We start from the raw sequence: 23,172 nt of genomic DNA, 5'->3' as shown, positions 1-23,172 counted from the left end.
ACTGATTTAATAAAGTATACTTAATTATCCCAACATATATTAATTAAACAAAAAGGGGGTAGTTCCCTGGGTTGGCTGTATACCATATAGTTAAAAGAACTCTAACATGAAGTAAAACCACTTCTATGTAAAAGGTATATTTAATAAAATTTTAAAAATCCCAATGGATTAAATAAAATAGGTTCATTCAGAACGTTTTCAGACCTATCAATCCATCATCAGTGAATCTAAAATAGAATAAGTAATCATACTATTAAAATTGAAAAATAGTTGAAATTATGAAAGTTAAAAATGTGGTTATGATTACTTACTCATATATACTTGCTAAATAGCCCCAGAACCAAATATATTAATTACTAACTTTTGAAATATTGGGGCCGAATAGTTCAGGCGGTAGGATGTCTAACTTCCAACGCAGAAGGCCAGGGGTCGAATCCCAGCGCCGGGCTGACGAGAACATCTATCTAAAAATGTCTACAAGCCCCAAGTCGACTCAGCCTGAATAAAAATGAGTACCTTGGGTAAAACCAGGAGTAATAATAGGCGGTTGAAGCGTAGCACTGGCCCTGTTACCACCCTTGTATACCGTAGGCCCTAGAGGTAGCAGACTACCCTGATATAATCAGAAAGCCAAACAATAGAGGTCACCGTGTCCTTTTCAATTCTGATGGACAAACGCAACGGTTTCTTATGGATCTTTGGCTGCTGATTACGAATTTCGAGGGTGGATTTCGATCCGAGTGGTCAAAAAATTGTTATAAACAATTTAATTGTTTATAAGGCTCTGGCTCAAAAACTAAAATAGATAAAAAAATTTTGACTGCTACGCATGCAAATGAGTCTTAGAAAGTCTTATTTTAAAGCTTAATTAATAGGCTTTTAAACAAAGTTTCTTAAATTACTTTATCCTTTATTTGTTAAAGTTATACCCGTTTGAAGTTATAATTTTCTTAAAAAAATTGTACATTAATTTGTTTATAAGGGTTTCAAGCAAATTTGAGCTATAAACATTTATACTTTAATTAACAATAATGATAGAAGAACTCAAAAGGAACATTTTGAGCTTACGAAAATGTTCGTAAGTTTATTTTTGGCCATCGATATTTTGGCTACGAATTTCGTCACTTGACTCTGAGCCGACCTTGTGCCTCATAGTGCGCCATTAAAATATCGATATCTTGGCCAAAAATAAACTTACGAACATTTTCGAAGCTCAAATTGTTCCTTTTGGGTACTTCTATCACCATTGTTAATTAAAGTATAAATGTTTATAGCTGAAATTTGCTTGAAACGCTTCTAAACAAATTAATGTACAATTTTTTTAAGAAAATTATAACTTCAAACGGGTATAACTTTAAAAGAAATAAAGATAAAGTAATTTAACAAGATTTTTTTTGAAGCCTATTAATTACATTTTAAACCGAGATCTTCTAAGACTAACTTGCATGCGTAGAAGCCGAGTTACGATCTATAAAGCTTCGAAAAATATTTATTTTGCAATTTGCATTGTGTACTAATTTTACAATATCGTGAGTTCTAATTATTGAATTTAAGTTTAGTAAACGCTTTTTTCTTCGTTTTTTATTAAGGAACAACTTTTATTTTAAACATTTTTGTTTATTCCTTTTAGTTTATGAGCCAGAGCCTTGAAAACAATTAAATTGTTAATTTTTTGACCACTCGGATTGAAATCCACCCTGAAAATTCGTAACACCAACCAAAAATCCATAAGAAACCGTTGAGTTTGTCCATCAGAATTGAAAAGGACACGGCGACCCCTCTGGCGCCTAGACTAGTCGCTTTAGCGGTATAAAAAGGAGCCTACAATTATTATTAACGTAAAAAGAAGTTGTGGTAAAAGGTATATTAGTTTAAAAAGCCCCTATAGGGCTACAAACATAGAAACAAAACGTTTTCGCTCTGTAACAAGAGCATCATCAGTGTTACAAGAACATGGTGAGCCACCCAAAAATACAAAGGATAAAATCTTTTAAAAGTAGACTAAAAGTCTTATATAAATTTAAACATCGTAAAATCCGTAAAATCGTAAAAAATTATATTAAATTTTACTTGTAATTAATGGTATACAGCCAGCTACAGGAATTTCTTCCTTGTGGATTTTTAAAAAGAAGTGTAAAAATATTTTAAAAATTGGTATGTCAATTCCCTCCGTATCCATCAGTGTATGTAGATTTAGTAAATATGTCAATCTTACAATGAAATTTATTAATAATATTAATATTAATATTATCAAATTATACAAAATTTGAAACAATAATTAAATATACTTTATATAATATGCTATTTTCATTAACTATGATAACGTGTCTTACTCAATGGAGACAACAAAGAACTGGGGTCAATGCAAAAACCAACATAAGCATGGAAGAAATCCATAACATCTGTCAGAGGTTCGTATTTGACGTAATCCTTCAAGAATGACTTAAACTGCTTAGGACTGGCTCTGTTGAGCTTGACGAGAATATTTTGGGATTGAGTTCTTAAAAATTCAGCTGCTGGTCCTCTTTGGCCATCAGCACAGCCTTGAGGACAACCCAGGTGCTTCAGAACTCTAAAAATCGGATCAATATTTGAGCAAAAACAACTGGGGAGTCATAATTAGGGGAAGGCCGTGTAATTTGGATCAGTGTGTAAAATGGTCCGGTTTGATAATTCTAAAAATTGAGCATTTAGTGACATAGTAATACAATTATTGAATACTTCGTAATTATAGAGAAATTAGAAGTTTCGGATCTAAACAATAGTTTTTATTTATTCGTCGTATCCTTGTCTAATAAATTGTAAAAGGCAGAGATTAAGACTGTTACCCGAAGGTGGTACCAAACGAATTTTAAGATTTATTGTTTAGATCTCATTTCTCTTTAATAGATGTCGCTACCGCTACAGCGTCCGATAGGTACGCGGTATTTAAACCACCTAAGATATGCAGATGACGTAGTACTAATAGCAGACAGCTGGAAAGAACTGAAGACGATGATCGATGAGCTTCATAGAGAATCCTTACAAAAGGACTGAAAACTAATTTGAGCAAAACTAAGCTAATGTCGAAGAAAGATGATCAACCGACGATAACCATCCAAGGAACAAAAGTGGAACATGTAAAAGAATATATATCTGGGTCAGAATACACTCAACGAAAAAGGTACGTAATATTAATAAAAATGTTAATTCAGACAACAAAAGCAATACTTAAAATTTGTCAAATTCTTGGTTTTATTGGAACAACAAAGCGATGTTCATCAATTCATTATGTTCGTTAGTTGATACAATGTATTACGTTTATTGAATGGATGAACATCCATTTAATAATATTACGAACACTGTTCACTGAGCCAACGAATACTATTCATTGAAACAACAACGTCGTTAATTGACCGACGAAGACTATTCGTTGTGTCAATAACAGTGTTATTTCTCCTAACGTATTTCGTTTATTTCTACAATTATTTCCGTTTATTGTTACAATTAATTCCGTTCGTTCCCACAATAAATACGGTTATTCTTACAAGCAATTCTATTCGACCCTACTATGAACCAATTTTATATTGATAATTACTGAATGCATTAACTCAATGTATGATATTAATTGATTAATAATAATTTTTCAAATCCCACTTTTTTCTCCTCAACCTAATGGACTTTACACTGTGTGATTTCTCAGATGATTTCACTTATACAGTGCGCTGGAAAAAGTGTTGTCCCCTCATTAACTTATTTATTTTTAGCACATGAGCAAAACGCTCGGACAGGTCGATTTTAAAAATATTCAGAGTATATTATAACGTCAATGTTTCGAACTTTACGAGATCCCTCTTCAGGTGACAGCCACAACTTTGATTTTTTTTAATGGGAAAGTACATCATGTGACATCTCATTTAAAAGCGTTTGAAATAGTGATTCCAAAAATGTATAACACGTTAATCCTTTTGGAGAGCGCAGGTGCAAAATTTCGATCGAATTCTTTTTAAACGCATTCATTTTTTTTGGAATCTTGAGAAAACTAATAAGTATTTTTGAAACATTTAAACGCAGAATAAAAGACTACATCATTACCGAGGGTCGAAAGTCCCTTAGAATAAACAAAAAGTTTTTTTTGAATAGTATATTTGAAATTAAAAATCATACTAAATTTTCTTTTTTCACCCCTGTGACTTATTAAAGTAATCATTATAGAAGTTCTCAGGGACTTCAGACCCTCGATAATACTGTAATATTTTATTCTGCGTTTAAATTTTTCAAAAATACTAATCAGTTTTCTCAGGATTCGAAAAAAATGAATACGATAATAGACACACGAAAACTTCCTTCCAGTACGGACTACACTTGGAAACGAAATGAAATTATTCGGCACTTCGTAGAGGTAACAGCATTGTTTAACAAAGAACGATAAGGAAAAGCCGTTACATTTCAAATGGTCAAGCAAAATATTTATTGTTTCAACAACTTCGTTTATTGTTACTTTACGTTACGTTTATTGAATGTTATTGATTAATGTAAAGTTCGTTGAAACAAAAAATTAAATTGTTGTTACAACGAAATACAATTCAATAATCACTGTTAAGCAATATTATGAACTAAATTTTGTTGAGTGTATCAAGGTAAACAAACAAAACCAAACTACCGAAATAAGCAGACGAGTAAGAATGGGATGGGCTGCATTCGGAAAACTCTCATATATACTTAAAGACAAAAAGATACCACAAAACGGATCTCAAACGGACGTTCACAAAAAACATGGACAAGATTAGAAAAACTCAAAGACCCATATGGAACGACAGATGCTTGGTATCTCACTCATAGATCGGCAAATAAACGAAGCAACCCGGAACAAAACAAAAATAAGGAACACCGTGGAACAAGCAGCTAAATTAAAATGGAAATGGGCTGGACAAAAAGAACGTCTCGAAAATGGTAGATGGAGCGAAGAAGTTGGAAACTGGCGACCGTACGAAGCGAAGAGACCAAGAGGAAGACTTTAAATGAGCTGGAGCGAAGACATCAAAAGATTCGTAGGACCAATGTGGAAACGCCTCCCACACAACAGAACTTTAAACAATTGAACTGGAAACAATTCTAATTGAAAAAAGGCTATAAAAAGAGGTATATGAGGTGAATTAGGTTAATACATGGGGTTTAATAATAATTAGAACAGGCAAGTAAAAGATACAATAAAAATAGTATCTAGTTATATAAAACGTCCAATATATCGTAATTTTTTCTTAAGCGATCCAAATTACACATCCTTTCCCTATTTCAAGCAGAATATAAATTTCAATATATTTTGCTTCATTTTGATTTTATTTCCACCTACCTAATAATGCTATTCATAACAAGTCTATGGGAAGATATTGGCTTATTCTTATCTGGATCGGTAATACCAAGGGAACCATGAGTGCTACTTTGTTGCATTTTGCCAGTTTTTTTATCAGGTGTAGAAGCATCCTGTTGATTAGTAGTTGAACCCATAGCTTCTTCTTTCAAGCATTGTTTTAGAACACCCATGTCCATTATTAGTTCTATTATATTTAGTATAACTTCCAACACTCTCAACGTGCAAGAAGAGCTCTCTCTCACCGAGGTTCTGTGGACGGCCTAAAAAAAAGGAGATACCATTAAAACATGTGCTTTAAAATGTCCAATTTAAAAACAAAGTTTACCTGTAATACAACTTGAAGATCTATATCACCATCTTTAGTTATATAGCAGGTTGCTCCTGGTGCCTCAGGTACGTCTTCTCCAGCGTAGGTAATATTAGAGTCTGTTTGAGAACGAGTTAAGCTGGACTTTCTTTCTTGCCAGTTACCTAGTTTACTGCCTGATAGACTTGCGGCATCGAGTTGGCTGTCCATGGAGCCCTAAAATATATCACAGAGTGTCGAATAAACTTTCATATATCCTAACTTTTGACAATATTTACATATTTAGGAAAACACAGTCAGTTTATATAGATCTTGGGCCCACACTTAAAAAAATCATCTTTAGAAATCTCTATATTTACGAAACACCCCCTCCCGAAATCCGTATTAGAAAAATTGTCCAACTCAACATGAATAACTGAATAAACGAAGTCTCATGAGGGAGGTAACCATGATCTTTTAAGTGTGGGCCCAAGTCTAATAGACTGACGAGCCTAAAATAAGGCTCACCCCATAATTTGAATTTATTTTAGAAATTTTTTAACTATTTTCGGTTGTTATTGCTATAATTGCATTATAGTATATAAAGGCATTATTGTTATAATACAAAATTTGTATTTGTCAACGTTTTCTTTGTAATTATGTATCCATCTTTGTAGATTCTTTCCCACTACGCATCCCTAGATAACTAACCTGTCTTCTTAAATAATCAGGAGAAGGCGTTGGAGTATGTTCAGTCACAGTAATGATGGGATTCGCCATAGGTTGACTTTGAGCAAACTTCCCCACTCTTTTCACCTCCCATGTCAATTCGTCAACGTACCTAGACAAAGAAAAATTTCAATTAAAAATAATATTAGCATAGTTATGTTAAGCGCGGAAAAGAAGAACAATAACAAGCATATAAACACATTTTTGCCATAAAGGAGGAAATACAAAGCTTTTAGAAAACAAGATATTATATTAGCCAATTTTTGAAAATAAAATATAAATCTAGAAGCTGTTAAAATACACACATGAAAAATTATTAAGTATTTTAAATGTAATAGCTTAAATTGGTTTTAAAAAAGTCGAAATTCTACATTTTAATTCACCCGCAATTGTAGTTTCCTCACTGGCCAGTGGTCAATCCTTAAATAAATTAAGTAGAATAAGTAGGATAGAAAATATTAAGTAAGTATAGGAAATATATTGTAGAATAAATGAGCAAAATTGGTGTATCGGCAGATGAGCCTTGAAGGGCCCGTAGTCATTATAATTCAAAGAAAAAAAATTCACCCGCATTAGTAATATAAGATATTGCTTTATTTAAAGAAGCTTATGATAAAGCTGCGACATTAAAAAAATGCTCAAAGCGGTTTTATTTCAACAGGAATACCTATGTCCATTAAACGTAGGGATTTTTCCCGGTTATTTATTTGTCCCAGGAGAGACTATAGATATATCCGAGGCTCCAGACGATCCATGTCCATATGTAGCTAAACCTAATCTTAGAATGGAGAACTCAGTATATGCCAGGTCCATCAAGTTCCATAATAGTAGCCGAAATATCACCTCTTCCAGCTGTCAGTCAGACTAAACGCAAGACTAACAGAAATCGAAGAAAATATAGAGTTCTTAAATTTACACATGAGATAGAAGTCTCCAAACAGATAAAAACTGAAACAGAAGCAAAATAACTAAGAAAATCTGCCAGGACAATGAAGCGAAAAGTGTTTATTGAAGAGCAAGCAAAAAGTGATAGTTCAGAGTGATTTGCTGATGACGATGAAGATGCAGCTTGTAGGTATCTTCTACAATCAGCTATTTTCAACCTCTTGATTTCAAGAGAAATTGATCAGATGCCAGTTGTAAATTATCGTTTTTGTTATGCATTTCGAAAAAAAAGTGTGGAGTAACTTCGAAATGTAGGTATGCCATCTTAGGCATACCTCCCCTACAGGTGCTTCTTAAGTGATTATTAATTAGACTTATAAAAAACCATTCGTATCTATTAGCTTGTGCAAGTTAAAATTTTTATTAAGATTAAGGAAAGCAGCTGCATTAGAAGAAAAATTTAGCAGGACATCAGGGCAGTGGCGGCTCGTATAACTTTAGGAAGGTAGTGCCAGAATCCGGGCAGCTGCCTAAATTTTTTGTGGCGGTTTTACGATATGGTCAAAAAGGATATAAAATATAAATAGAGTATCACGATAAGCTGAATTTAATTGGGTTTTTATATTTAACTTACCAAGCATTGAAAAGCTAAAAACGTTATTCATGTGCACTTTAGATTTTTCATGGGATTTCAATTTCTCCCATATATGTACAAGATCATCGGTGCCTTTGTTTGACCAAGTCTCGTCACCTCCAAACAAAACGCATACAAAACAGAAGAGTTTATTAGTTTGTTCGCAACCACACAACCAGCTATTTTTATCATAAATAATTTTATTAAACTTACGACAGCGAAGTTTTTGTCCATTTCCACTTTGTTTTTCAATTTTTAAATCGGGTAAAGGCCGACCGAGTTCTTTAATTTGTAGTTTTTTTTTTCTAACGAAAAACCACCAAAAGAGTTTTTTAATATACTAATTTGATTCATTGTCAATAAATAAATTAAACGTAGAAAATAATCAAAATATTATTTTTATACCTACGACACCCACGATCACAACGCACTAACTAATAATTACAAATTAAAAAATATAGTAGAGTATAAACACAAATATACAATACAGTAGTAGACAATAAACACAATAGCGTCAAGCGAACGCGTAAAGAAACTAGAAATATGTAGATCTAAAACATTTGTATCTTAAGATCCACTAACTTCCTTTTCGAGATTTCGAGCCTGGCACGGAGACTCCAATTTAAACGTATGTTAAAAGTGCAATACCGCTCTCTCTCTCTCTCTCTCTGTCACTTACACAGGATGCTCATACAATCTTTCTCTTTTCTCACGAGCCACTATGCCGTTCGGCACTGGGATTTTTATGATTTTCATCCTTTATCCGGTCAGCTGTGGGTGGCCAGAGTCGGTAGATTTGCATTGCGCTACACAGTTGCCAGATTTGATATAATTTATAAAAATAAAGGGAAATATTCACAAAAAAAATAAACAGGCATTAAAATGTTTTTAAGATAAAAAATATGTTTCTGCATAGTTAGCAAGGTAGTGCCATGGCTCTATGGCACTACCTCACGGGCCGCCACTGCATCGGGGCATGTTATACATCTCTCGAAACTTTTCTATGGAATTTCAAGACAAGAAGCCCATGATTAAATCTTAAAGAATCTGAACCCGCAGAATATTTTCCATATTTTCGAATAAAGATGAAAGTACAAAATGCCATCTTTCATTTACTCCTTAATTTGGTGCAAATAATTACAAACACATTTTAGATAAAGCTTTAGGGAGCCACCATTTCCCCTGTCTCTCCCTGGTATGAGGAAATGTAAGAAAACTTGTAAGCAGTTGTAATAATTATTATTTTTAGTCTCTGGACGAACCAACAGATTTTTAATAACTGAGAAACACTAATTAAAACATAATTATAAGTTATTAAAAATATTTTTCGATATATTTTTTTTTTTAATTAATTAAATATCTACCCGCCTATGGTTTGGCCAATTATTTCGTACAAGTGACTAACTTCAGACAAGTTGACTAAAATCGATTTCGTCAAAATGTGAGGTTATGCTACTGTGAAAATCTTGTCAAAATATTGAAAATATTCATGTTTCTTTAAATTTGAACAAATTTTACAGATAATTTTTTAAGCGAAGATTTAAAATGAGTTTAGAATCCATACCAAGAGACCTGAGAGGTCTAAGAGCTTGTTTAGTATGCTCTCTTATAAAAGTAAGTTTTGGATCATCTTTTCTTTACTTCTATTACACCATATTTTTGTGTTTGTAGAGTTTTGACCAATTCGAAAAGGAGGGATGCGAAAACTGTGAAGAATTCTTGAGAATGAAAAACAGCCACGATAATGTTTATGATTGTACTAGCAATAATTTTGATGGGTAAGTTGATCAGAGAAATTTTATATGAAGATATAGTCATTAACACGTTGGCTGCGTTTAGAGATATATTTGTAAACTTACGTTGAGTGCGTTACGAGGCATATATGTCCCGTAGTGAACCTTTGCCTCAGTGTGTTACGAGTCAGTGGACACAGCCAGCCATTAGTGTCATACAAGGACTATTTGTCTCGTAACGTAGCCAAGGTGTTAACCAAAAATAGCTCTACTTCTGAAAAGTATGATGAACAACTTTTTTACTTAATATTAATGCTGTTATGAGTTAAAGCAGGTAACATATAACATAGTTATCAAAATTGATTCCCAATTCATTATCCTCTATTTTTTTAGAATGATCTCTGTAATGTGTCCAGATGATAGCTGGGTGGCTAAATGGCAAAGAATTAGTGAGTATTTAAACACTGTACAATATTAAGTTTGCACTAATGTTTTTAATATAAATAAATTTTACAAATAAGAGACAGATATTGAGCACAGTTATTTATTAAATCTTGCCTAAGTACTTTCATTCTCAGGGCATCTCAAATAAGGCAAAAATATTATTGTAGTGATAGAAAAAGTGGAAAAACTTTGACAAGTACGTGTAGCTGATGTTTATTAACCCTTTCAGCTCCAGTGATGTGTCCATATATGACTACAGTCCGTCTAATTTACTTACTGTTGCACGTCATTTTTTTTTTATTTATTTAACGGAAAATCTCCTTTTTACAATATAAAGATATATAGACATTTTTAACACTAACCTACTAACAAGTAAATATATCACAATAACATATATTACCTACATAAAATACTTAAAATATATAAAATACAAAAATTACATAAATACTCCCTCAGTTGGTTCCTAACAAATAAACATATCACAATAACATATTACATTAAATACTCCCTCAGTTGGTTCTTAAACCACGCCAGAGATCTAAGTTGACACAGTTGTTGCCAAAGTATAAAAAAATCCTGAATCCATTTTACATCAAATAGATCACATAATTATTGTAAACGTGGATTATACAACAAAACAAATTAATATTCAATGTAAATAAATAAAAACATTAGAAATAGAGAACAAGAATTATTAAGTTATAATCTTATGTTAAAGTAAATAATAATATAATAAAACAAATACTTATAGTAAAGAATATAAACAAATATAAAGTGTCATCACCGCAACTGTCAAATAAATGTTACCAATTTATTCTAAAATGTCACCTTCGTTCGATTACAGTTACAGTGTGATCCGAGCAAATGTGCTTCATAAAAACGTTTTTTAATCCATTTATACAAATTAAATGAAACATATTATTGTGTATTTCTTTAGGTTAACATTAATAGAAATCTTCAAATATTATTTCTACGCGTATATAATAAAATATGTCTAGTGGCTGTAATTCCAGTGTACTAGGCAAAATGATTCTAAAAAAGAACACACCTACCACCTAAATATTTCGTGTTGGTATCATGTGACGTCACAGGCTATGACGCGGATGACGTGCAATGGTAAGTTAACTAGATGAAGTATATAGATCAGTGCCATGGACGCATAAGCACATCCATAGCACGTAAGTATTCAAACGAAATTATTTCTGCCGGCACAGGAGCAGAAAGCGCAGCTAAAAGGGTTAAAAGATTATAACATAGACTTACTTTGTCAAAAAATAGGAGGCTAGCTAGCACATCCTGTAATGTAAATTTGCTGGATAGCCTCCCCTTTTTTTGATGAAGTAAGTTCAAAACTACATACTTTTTTAAACATCAGATTCGAGTTCTTGTCGAAGTTTTTCCACTTTTTCTATCACTATAATAGCATTTTTCAGATGCTCTCAGAGCAAAGGGATTTGGGCAAGATTTAACAAATAACTGTACTCGATATATACCTTTTATTTGTAAACTTCATATCGTCGCCTCAAAGCAACAGTAGGATATGTAAAATAATGTAATGTAGTTTCGAGAAAAACGCAATTGAAAATTTTACAAAACTTCAGTAATTAATAACTTTTTATATGTATTTGAATGGATTTACATGGAATTTTGTTTGAGTGCCTAACTTTACATGTGTCACAACAATTTATATTAATTCATAAAAAAGTGAAAAATAATTGGAAAAAAAGTTAGTTGTCCTACTGTTATAGATGAACATACTTGTTTTTAAAAAATTTAAAAATTTGACAAGATAATAAACAAAATAAAATAAAAAAATCATCAGAATCAGTTGTGGATGCTGAAAATTGTGAAAGTAAAAACTTATTGCATTTTCTTAAATCAGCCCGAAATTTCTAAAGAGGAATTTATCATGAATTTAACTTACCTTCTTCCTGTGCTTGATAAATTCCAGATAACTCAGATTCAGTATTATTTTTGTTCGCTAAATACACTAAATACTGACTTCTTCTAGATACCTATAATTTTTACAATTTAAATTGGCTGAATTATTTATTTTTACTCTTAACATACACCTTTTAACATCAATGTAATATAACTATTGTTTAAGATTACTGAAGATAAAATTGTGACCGCAAGCTGGATAATATAAACAAAGACATAATCGCAACTCAGCAATAACTACATGGCAACAGTAGGATATGTGCGTAAGATAACTTAATGTTGCATTAATATTTGTGACCAAAATGGGTAAACGACAAAATATAACTGTATGATATGTATGTTGTCTTAGTGTTGCATTATATAGGGCAGTTAATGAGGGTGTGTGGCTCCGAATTCCATCCTACTATATCGATTTACGTGATATTTTCACAGTAAGTAGGGAATAGCTCAAGAAACAAAGTCTACCCTATGCCGATGTGTGCTTTTGTCTTTGGGGCGATTCCCACCCCTTCTCGGGGGTGGAAAATTTTTTGCTTAAATAACTACGGAAGTTGCTAGAGAACCTAATACTAAGCAAAAACTGTTCTATAATTTTTTTTCGAAAACTCAAAACTTTTTGAGTTATTATTGGTTGAAAATTTTCCATTTTCATTTAAACATAACACCTTTTCAAACGGTTTTTTGCGAATACCTTAAAAACTATGCATCTAACTAAAAAAACCATATAAAACATTTTTGTAGCTTATAAAATAACAAAGAGATTCTTTCCTTTATGAATCTTCTAGTTATAACACAAAAAGAGATATGGTAAGTGAAAAAACTTGTTTTCTTGGTGCATGCTCAAATCAGTGTATTTAACTTGAAATAACAGAGAAACGGTCGATTTTAGGTGTATAATGCTACCAATAACTTTTGTTGTGCTTGAAAAGACCTTTAAAATAAGCAATATTAAATGTCGATTACATTCAAACTATGCGAGATAAACTGTAAAAAATTTGATGACTAACGTATTTTAAGAAAAAGATGAGAAGTATATTTAACCCCTCATCCACAAGAATTTAAATGCATCGTTTTCCTTCTACGATACATTTTACTATAGTGTTCATTTTATGTTCAAAAAGTTGGGCGGGTTTAAAATGAATGGTTTTTGAAAAAAATAAGATCAAATTATTGAGCGCATTTTTAAATTTTCTTAAAAATCTTCCTATTTCTCCATGTAACTCGAAAATGATAATGAGATAAAAAATATGAATTTCGGTCAAGGGTAAAGTACCTTTATTTCTCTCAATATCGAAAATTCTTATGATAAAAAGTTGTTTGGAATTAAAAACTAAGATCAAATATGCAATTACATGCTTCTAATTGAAAACAAAAATTTTCTCAAATTTATGGATACCCAACATCGTTTATAATTATTACAAATATATGATAACTCGTTTATTATTCATTTTACGAAAAAAAGTTATTCTTCATAAAAAGCTTTGCATGGTCTAAAACCTAAGACACAACCATGATATATCAACTTTTATTAATTTTATACGAGGTGTGTCAAAAAATATGAAATTCGCTCAAGATTATAGTACCTTTATATTTCACAATATTTCAATTAGAAGGATGTAATTGCATATTGAAACATAGTTTTTAATTCTAAACAACTTTTTTAATAACCGTTTTCAATATTGTGAAAAATAAAGGTACAGTGGAACCCCGGTAAGTCGGCCCCCGATAACCCGGAAGTCCGGCTAACCCGGACCGATTTTCATAAGACAAACATTTCAACAATAAAAATGTATGTAATATAATATTTGAGAGATGTGTATTTGTGTAATTTGAACTATAGGATAGTAAAAATGCCTCATGGTACACGGCAGCAAAGTGACGTTCATTGTCTCGGATTATCGGAAACAACAGGCACCTGTAGTATTTCTTTATTCATTTCAAACTGTCTTAGCACGGTTTAAAAAAGACTAAAAGACTATTTAAAAAATTATTTTATAAACAATGGACTTAGTCTCCACTGTTCTTAAATAACATAATATCGTTCCGATTGTGACTGTATTGTGTGGAGTACAGTCTTGTATTGCTCGCTTCCGTTTGCTTAGGTTTGTCTTTGCGTGTTTTTAGTAATTTAGATGTGTACTGTGCATATATATTTCATGTTGTTTCAATTATAACGGAGTTTATCTGTAAGTATTGCGTATTTTATTAATTTTTACCATATTCTCTGGCTAACCCGGATTTTCGATAACCCGGATCGACCGCGGTCCCGATTAATCCGAGTTATCGAGGTTCCACTGTACTTTACTCTTGGGTGAAATTCATATTTTTTGACATACCTCGTATAAAATTAATAAAATGTGATATCTGATGGTTGCATCTTCGGTCTTAGGACATACAGAGCTTTTTATAAGGAATACCTTTTTTTCGTAAAAGTAATAATAAAAGAGTTATCGTATGTGTAATAATTAAAAACGAGGTTAGTATCAATAAATTTGAGAAAAATTTGGAAAATATTTTTTTCCAATTAGAAGCATGTAATTGCATATTTGATCTTAGTTTTTATTTCCAAACAACTTTTCATAATAAGAATTTTCGATATTGAGAGAAATAAAGGTACTTTACTCTTGAACGACGTTCATATTTTTTGACATACCTCGTATAATATTGACAAAATTTAATATCTGATGATTGAATCTTAGGTTTTAAAGCATGCAGAACTTTTTATAAAGAATAACTTTTTTTCGTAAAATGAATAACAAAAAAGTTTCCCATATGTTTCCAACTTAAGTAGACACGCTGTATAATTTTTTTAGTGAGATGCATTGTTTTTAAGGTATTCGCAAAAAACCGTTTAAAAAGGTGTTGTTATGTTTCAATGAAAATGGCCAATTTTCAACCAGGAAGAACTCAAAAAGTTTTGAGTTTTCGAAAAAAAATTATAGAACAGTTTTTGCTTAGTATTAGGTTCTCTAGCAACTTCCGTGGTTATTTAAGCAAAAAATTTTCCACCCCCGAGAAGGGGTGGGAACCGCCCCCAAGACAAAAGCACACATCGGCATAGGGTAGACTTGAATAAGGAGATATTTTCAGGCTATTCCTAAAATTTCATTAAAATCCATGCAGTAGGATAGAATTCGGAGGTAATAACCTGTTCTTGCTCTCATTGACTTCACTAATAGAATTTGGGCTAAAAGGAATTAAGCTACACAAGGATATGTAATATTATGAAAAAAGTATTTCACTTTTTATTTATCTTAGTGTTACACTCAACAGAAGGGTTTATTTCGAATTATTTGACATGGATATCACAAAGGTAATTTTTTTACATATCCTACTGTTGCTTTGAGGCGACGATATATTGGAGCATTTAACAGTATCTTATTCTAATTATAAATGGTTTGTAGGTCGCTTAAGCCGAGGTGTTTATGCCATTTCTGTGTCTGGTACCTTACCCAAGAGTATAATAAAGGATTTGAAAAGTAGAGGCATTAATTATAAGAGTAGAGATACAAGTCAAAGATAAGGGACATAGTAATTACTTTAGAATGCAGTTCCAGCAAATACAAAATTAAGAAAAAAAATGATTATATCCGTATCTGATGTATTTACAAGTGATGTAGTTTTAAGTTTAAAATTGGTGATGATCTTCATTTTATATTTTATTACATAAACATTGTGTATGTAATCTATTTTAATATAACCATTATATCAATTATATTGTCTTTTGAATTAATAATTTGGAAACAAATAAAACATTGTTTCGAAAGAAATGGAACATAATATTTTTGGTCTGTAAAAGGAAATATAGTCTTTATAAAAGGGCAAAGAACGGAGGTAAAGGAATTAATAGAATCAAACACACGTAGAAAAGAAATCATGGATTGACTATCTAAAAAAGCTGTATGCAGAGGCAGAGCAAAAATGATGCTAGAAGTGGAAACACACAGGAATTGTGAAAAACACAAGTTGCAGGTAAAGATAGAATACCAAACATTTTGAAATATTATGAAGCAGAAATGACAGAACAAAATTACAACCTTAATTCACAAAATTATAGAATACAATAAAATACTGAAAGAATGAGGAACTAGGGAACTACCATTCTACTGTACCTACTGAATGCTACTGTTTGACAAAAGGAGATAAAAAAACAGCCCTCAGATGTATAAACTTATTAAATACTACCCTAAGACTTACAACTAAAATTTTACAAGTAATGAATCAGAGGGCACATTTAGCAGATGAACAAAAGGGTTTGAAGATGAACAAAAAAAATCAAAAGAGTATAATAGACCAGCATATCTGTGTCTGATTGACTGAAGAAAGCATTTGGCAGAGTAACATTCAAAGATGTATCTAATTCATCTACTACATAATATAGAGAAGTTGTTCTCTTATATATCATAAAAACTACCAAAACAACAAAATTGAAGTCAGAATGGATGAACAACTTAAAGAACCTATAGAAATAAGTCAGAGGGACTGTAATCATGTAACTCTGATTTTTATCTCTTATATATCTCATATTATCTTATACTCTTTAAGAACAACTAAAAATGTAGGCAAAAAAGTCTTTAAGGGGGTAGGCGCAAAGATTCGGCTCCAATGATTTTTAAATGTATTCATTTTTTTCGATTCCTGAGAAAACTACAGTAAGCCCTCGTTATCCGCGGACTCATCAACCGCGTTTGCGATATCTGTTGAATCTATGAGAATGTTTTATTATTTTTATATAGTGACCAGCCGCCTTAAATTACTCATGATACGCCACTGGCGCTTGTTCTTAGTAGTAATACTACGGCAATTAGTTTATAGTTATAGTTCGGAAGGTTTAAAATACCGGCGAATGTAGACGCTGATCTCAGCGTCTTTATTTTTGTTGATATGATAATAGGAACGCAACTCATAAATATTGGCAATATCATTTTAAAGTCTTCTACTTTAAAATGTATAATATATGTCTGAATTGCCGATATAAATGAGTCAGATTAAATAAATTATTAGAAGAATTTTTTATTAAGCAACAACATTTTTGTTTAATATTAATATTTTTTGTATTTTGACAACGACATCCGATTTGGACGTCGAAATTTATAAAATAATTTTTTTAGAAAAATTGTGGCTTATTTCCCATTAAAAATAGTTAATGGCAAACATGCCACAAGAAAATAGCTTCAGAACATGATATTACTAATTCACAGATATGAAATTTCACCATATTTCTTTCTATGTACTAATATACGTATCCAAATTGGGAATATATGTCATATTCTTCTTTGGATCGTGGATCCCTCGCCAACCACGGTTTCACCAACCGCACCTTTCTCTTCGGAACGTAACCCCCGCGGTTGAAGAGGGATTACTGTAATACCAATTTTTGAAAATTTTAAACGCAGAATGAAAGATTACGTTATTACCGAGGGCCGAAAGTCCCTCAAAACTTCTATAATATTTATGTTAATAAGTTACAAGGGTGAAAAAACAAGAACATTAAGTGATTTTTAATTTCAAATTTCTTATTCAAAAGAAACATTAAGCTAAAGGACTAACTGTATATACTAAGGGATTTTCGGTCGTTAGTAGGTAATAATGTATTCTTTAGTTCTGCTTTTAAATTTTTAAAAAATATTTATTAGTTTTGTCAGGAGTCGAAAAAAATTAAGGCATTTAAAAAGCATTGAAGCCGAAATTTTGGGCGTACGCCCTTAATATGTACACATTAACTCTAAAGTAATAATAGCAGAATATCTAGAAATTAAACATAGAGAATTGGCAAAGCAAGAATTGTTTATGATATTTATTCCCAATTTAATCACAAAACTATTTAAATTTCTTTTTATGTGTGTATTTTTGTCAATTGTCTAATATAATGTCCACAGAAAGTCCATCATACTTACCCTCCCGGTTGATTAAGTTCATCTAAAATACAGCTAAGAAAGACAGAATGATAAGAACATTCAGAGAGACAAAGAGGCACATATAAAGGATTGCCGTAGAAAGGGAAGACTGCATTTTCATTAAGCAATATTAACAGAATTAACTCATTTTTTTGTATCTATAGGCAAATGTGAACATCTCTAGTTGGAGACAAATCAAAAGTTTTTCAAATCTGTTTACAATATGTGTAATTTGTTAGCTTACTTAAGCCATAAATGCAAATGATACTTGAGATATCTTTGAAGTACAAAAATAAACAACCAGATCTATCCAAATTATTCATTTGGATGTATCTTACTCCGTGTTTGTCGAGTTGTTTTGCTATTACATGGTTCCAAGTCTTCCTCTCTCCTTTTGCCTTATGGTTTAGTTACCTATATCTTTTTAACCGGTATTTCGCTTTTTAGTCGCTTGTTTGTATTTTCTGTAAACTTGGAAAACAAAAACAAACCAAAACTCTTGTTTCCATCAACACTTCGTGTTGATGGAAATAAGATATAGATACTGTTATATTTCTATTTGATATGAAAATTAAATTTTGATAATTATAAACAAAATTCAATTTAATATAAAATATTTTCAATTTTCTCAACCACGGGCATATAAATTTAGAACAACCTGTATACAACAAATTGTTATATTTAATTTTAAGAAGTGATTAGAAGAAGCATACGAAACTCGGGACAATGCGCTTAGAATAAACAAAGTGAATGGCGCGTACCATTATCGTTGTTCGCGGAAGGTTCGATCATTAGCCTATGCTAAATAAGACTCAAGTGAAATCGATAATAGGTCATTATCGTTGTTCGCGGAAGGTTCGATCATTAGCCTATGCTAAATAAGACTCAGTTGAAGTAGATAATAGGTCATTAAATTTTGTAAATAGTAGAAAGTAATTTTAGAATGGGAATTAACTAATTTTTTTGGAAATCCATTAAGCATATTTAGAAAGAAAAATTGGTTTTGAGGAATACTGCGAATGAGAGTTGGTGGTGGAAGGTTGATTTGTGAATCTGGAAGGGATATTTAGAAAGTAGGTGAATGACTGAAAATAGAGATCAGAATGTTTTGAGCTGTCGAGAAGTGAAGTCCAGTAGTAGACGGTAGTGTACGGAGAGTGAGAAAGCCGCTGTAGTTCCGTGAGTGTGGAGTATCTATCGTGGAACGAGAGGTAGGCCAGGTTGAGAGTAAAAGAACCTCCTTGAGCCAAGAGTTCCCGGTAGCTGATTGCAGTTTCGAAAAAGGTAGAACACAGCATCACGACAGAAGCAGGAAACGAGAGCTATACGAGCTAGTTTCAAAGGAGAACATTACTGGAAGCCAGGACGAGGTTTTGATTGCAGCCAAGGATAGCAGGAAACGGGTCTTGTGTGAAGACATTCTCAGTTCACCAGAAAAAGGTCAGTCTCATTTGTTTGGACATGAATGTATGGGTTTTTCGTATTAAATACCACATTTAAAATTGAAGAAACATAATCAATAATATCAGAAAAGCTTCATCAAACTTAAATAGAATTGTTGCTAATAAATCATAATAGTTAAATGTTAATAAAAACTTTCAATTGGAAACCAAAAGGAAATAAGATTCCCATGTGTAAATTTTATGTTTAAGAATAATAAGATATAGCAAAGTTTAAGCAGTGATTGCCATTTAAATAAAATAAACAATATTTTGATTACAATTGTAACCCATATGTGTTATTATTTTACTCTTTTCTTTCCTATCCCGATTAGGAACCATTGAGAAATACTTAGAAGCCACGTAAGTAAGTAATTAATTTTATAAAAAGCCCTGAGATTGAAAACATATTGATATGTGATCTGGTAAATTAATTAGATTATTATTAATGCATTGATTAAATTAAATGACATATAAGAATATTATCTCATATCAATAATCAAGATCACATCAACTGTCGTCCAACGTGGAGGGCATTGAAAAGTATTTCTAGTGGCAAATTTGAAGGATAGAAAGAGTAAAGCCGGTATTTGAAAATTTATATGCCTGTGGTAAAAAGTGAGATACTTACATTTGATAACATAAAATTTTAGATCTCTTTAGGTACAAATTTTACATAACTGATTTAATATTTTAATTTTACGATATTTACATTTGATATATTTATTGACAATTTATAATATTTGGGTGAGAAAAAGTCGTCTTGGTAACATACTAGTAAAATTTCATATTTGGCGGGGACAGTACTTCTTGAAAACAAATGTCTGTGACAAGAAGCCAAAGCAAAGACAACAAAAAACAAAAAGAACATTCAAATCAAGAGAATAATTCAGACCAAGAAGATATTTTAAACAAGACAATCATGGCATCAGAACAGCAAGAATTATCAGGAATAGATAAACTATTACAAATGATGCAACTCCAGTCACAAAGAATAGAACAGAAAATGGATGAAACACAACAAAAACTGGATGACAATCAAAGAGAAACAAAACAAGCAATGGATGAAGCAAAAAGGACGAAGGATAAAAATCAGGAAGAAACATCAAAGAAAATGGATAAAGTGGATCAAAAAATGGATGAAACACAACAAAAAATGGATGAAACACAACAAAAATTGGATCAAAAAATGGATGAAACACAACAAAAAATGAAACAAGCAATAGAAGAGAACAACACGAAAATGGAGGAACGCATAGAAAAGTATGAAGTGAAAATTAAAGATCACATGCAAGAACAAGAAATGAAAATTCAAAATAAAATGAAGGAGTTAACGAATTGCCAGAAAAAGGAAATAGAAAATTTGGAAAACAAGTTTGAAAACGCCATTAAAGCAGACAGAGAAGAAGTGGAAAGAAAGATTGCGGAAATCAATATTCAACAAAATGTCGGAGAAAGAAGAGAAATGGTTATACATAGCACAGATGACGTGAAGATAAGGTTTGGCGGGGATGTAAGAAGATTACACCCAGTGCCGTTCATAAATAGCCTGAAAAAGAAAATACAGCACATCGGAAATTTCGAAACAGCAAAAGAAACTATCAGAAACCATCTCAAATATGAAGCAAGCCTATGGTTCGATTGCAAAGAAGAAGAATTTGACAGTTGGCAACAATTTGAACAAAAATTTTTGAATTATTTCTGGGGAAAAGTCCAACAATTGGAAATTAACAAGGAATTGCAAAATGGGAAATACAATGATAGGATGGGTATATCAGAAAGGACATGTGCATTACAAATTTACTATAACGCAAAACATTTACAATATAATTACTCATCGGAACAATTAGTCGAACTGATTGCAAGACATTTCGAAGAAACGCTGGAAGACCATATCACATTGCAAAACTACAAAGACATAGATAGTTTATGCCAATTCCTACAAATAAGAGAATCACGTTTAAGAGAAAGAAAATCAAGAAGGTCGCGAGAAGATTACAGGCCCCGAGAAACACAGGATTACAGAGATAGAAACCAAAATAGGAGGGACTATACAAGACGAGATTTTAATCCCAGAAGGGAAAACGAAAATAGAGACAACGGAAGAGGAAATTATGAACAAAGAAATAGGCAATGGAATGAGGACAGAAATCGAGAATACCAGAGTAGAAACATCACACGCTCAAATCAAGAAAACAGAAATAATGGTAGACAAAATGAACAGGGATATCGAGAAAACCGAAACAGATCCGACAGACCAAGAGAAAATAGAAGAGAAGTAAATAATACCCAGACAGATGAATATGACGGAGAGAGACATTATGACGAAAATATAAACAACGATGAGCAACCGGCGTCTTTTCACGACGGCGCTCACTAAAAACCAAAAATCAAACAGGAATCTTTTGTCAACCCAAGGAGTTTATTAAATTGGCAGGAAACAACGAAAAGAAAAAAGGAGTTAATTTAAAATTTGTGGATGGATTTATCAACGAGAAACTAATTAAAATTATGATAGACACTGGATCTGAAATAACATTGGTCAACAGAAAACTAATAGAAGAAGTTAACTTAACAAATTTAATTTACAAAATACCTAGGGTAAATTTAGTGGGCGCAAACAAACGGACATTGGCAACTATAAATGAAGGCATACGAGTAATGGTACGACTGGGTAAGAAGATGTATGCACTACAATGTGTAATAATGCCAAACATGTCACATGACATGATAGTAGGAGTTGACGAATTGGCAGAAAAACATGTAGTGATAGATTTGAAAAATAATACGATGAATCTAACAGAAGAAAAAGAAGAAGAACAGGACAAGGAACAGAAGAAACAAAATACGGACGAATCAGGTAAAGAACAAACAGTGGAAATGAATTTGGCAACGAAGCAAGGACAAAGAAGAAAAGGGAGAAAAAGTCAGAAAAAGACAAAAGAAAATGAAACCTGTGGCTCCTCAAAAGAAGAGTTGAGCCCAGAAGAAGAAAAATTGAGAGTATCAAAAGCAAAAGACAACTGGGATTCCTCAAAAGAAGAGATGAGCTCAGGAGAAGAAGAAATAAAGCTAACAAATGAAAGCGAAAAAGATGTGATCGAAACAGTGGCATTTGAAGAGGAGGCATATGAAAACGAGGATGCAGAATGCACGGTAAAAGTATGTGAAAAATCTGAGGGAAAAGACAGAAGATTGATATGGGAAAAAGGGAAAGACAACATAATAGCCGACACTCTAACACAGGATGAGGACACTGAAAATAAGGAAACAATTACTCTACAGGTGGGACTAATTAGAGTAATACAAGAAGAAGGGGTATAAGACGTAGATTAAAGTAAGGAAATATACAGGGAGTTGGTTTTGCCTCGAGAAAATTTATTTAAAAATGCAGATAAATTTTATCGAATACAAGGCGGGGATTTGTTATATTTCTATTTGATATGAAAATTAAATTTTGATAATTATAAACAAAATTCAATTTAATATAAAATATTTTCAATTTTCTCAACCACGGGCATATAAATTTAGAACAACCTGTATACAACAAATTGTTATATTTAATTTTAAGAAGTGATTAGAAGAAGCATACGAAACTCGGGACAATGCGCTTAGAATAAACAAAGTGAATGGCGCGTACCATTATCGTTGTTCGCGGAAGGTTCGATCATTAGCCTATGCTAAATAAGACTCAAGTGAAATCGATAATAGGTCATTATCGTTGTTCGCGGAAGGTTCGATCATTAGCCTATGCTAAATAAGACTCAGTTGAAGTAGATAATAGGTCATTAAATTTTGTAAATAGTAGAAAGTAATTTTAGAATGGGAATT

The 23,172-nt window shown here is 32.0% G+C and overlaps 2 protein-coding genes across 16 annotated transcripts in view; one reads left to right on the top strand and one right to left on the bottom strand.

Moving 5' to 3' along the window:
- LOC114335908 (protein unc-80 homolog) overlaps positions 1-23,172 on the bottom strand; it is a 180,207-nt gene that overhangs the window by 95,066 nt on the left and 61,969 nt on the right. For 13 of the 15 annotated variants that reach the window (XR_007699013.1, XM_050654754.1, XM_050654762.1 and 10 more), the window contains exons 15-19: positions 17,903-17,935; positions 6,351-6,480; positions 5,679-5,876; positions 5,333-5,613; positions 2,334-2,572 (exon numbers count right to left, since the gene is read on the bottom strand). Coding sequence is in view for 14 of the 15 variants with exons in the window: in XM_050654754.1 (XP_050510711.1) it covers positions 2,334-2,572; positions 5,333-5,613; positions 5,679-5,876; positions 6,351-6,480; positions 17,903-17,935 (881 nt within the window). In the remaining variant the exon portion in view is untranslated. The remainder of the gene's footprint in view (positions 1-2,333; positions 2,573-5,332; positions 5,614-5,678; positions 5,877-6,350; positions 6,481-17,902; positions 17,936-23,172) is intronic. The other 2 variants (XM_050654757.1, XM_050654760.1) reach the window with 1 other exon arrangement.
- On the top strand, positions 9,309-15,720 carry LOC114335906 (transcription elongation factor SPT4-like). Its single transcript, XM_028286190.2, has 4 exons — positions 9,309-9,501; positions 9,559-9,665; positions 10,014-10,069; positions 15,410-15,720. The coding sequence occupies exons 1-4, from the start codon at positions 9,433-9,435 to the stop codon at positions 15,526-15,528; spliced, it is 351 nt and encodes a 116-aa protein (XP_028141991.2). The 5' UTR covers positions 9,309-9,432; the 3' UTR covers positions 15,529-15,720.

The sequence above is a fragment of the Diabrotica virgifera genome, chromosome 6 (assembly GCF_917563875.1).
Source record: "Diabrotica virgifera virgifera chromosome 6, PGI_DIABVI_V3a".
Classification (NCBI taxonomy): Eukaryota; Metazoa; Arthropoda; class Insecta; order Coleoptera; family Chrysomelidae; genus Diabrotica; species Diabrotica virgifera.
Note: the sequence above shows the minus strand (reverse complement) of the source record. Positions and strands in the feature narration are given on the sequence as shown.

What these genes read in the sequence shown, in the direction of transcription:
- LOC114335906 (XM_028286190.2), top strand. Translation starts at nt 9,433, where the DNA reads ATGAGTTTAGAATCCATACCAAGAGACCTGAGAGGTCTAAGAGCTTGT. An exon ending in ACTAGCAATAATTTTGATGG is followed by an intron (nt 9,666 to 10,013) that starts GTAAGTTGATCA and finishes CTATTTTTTTAG; the next exon opens with AATGATCTCTGTAATGTGTC. An exon ending in GGCTAAATGGCAAAGAATTA is followed by an intron (nt 10,070 to 15,409) that starts GTGAGTATTTAA and finishes AATGGTTTGTAG; the next exon opens with GTCGCTTAAGCCGAGGTGTT.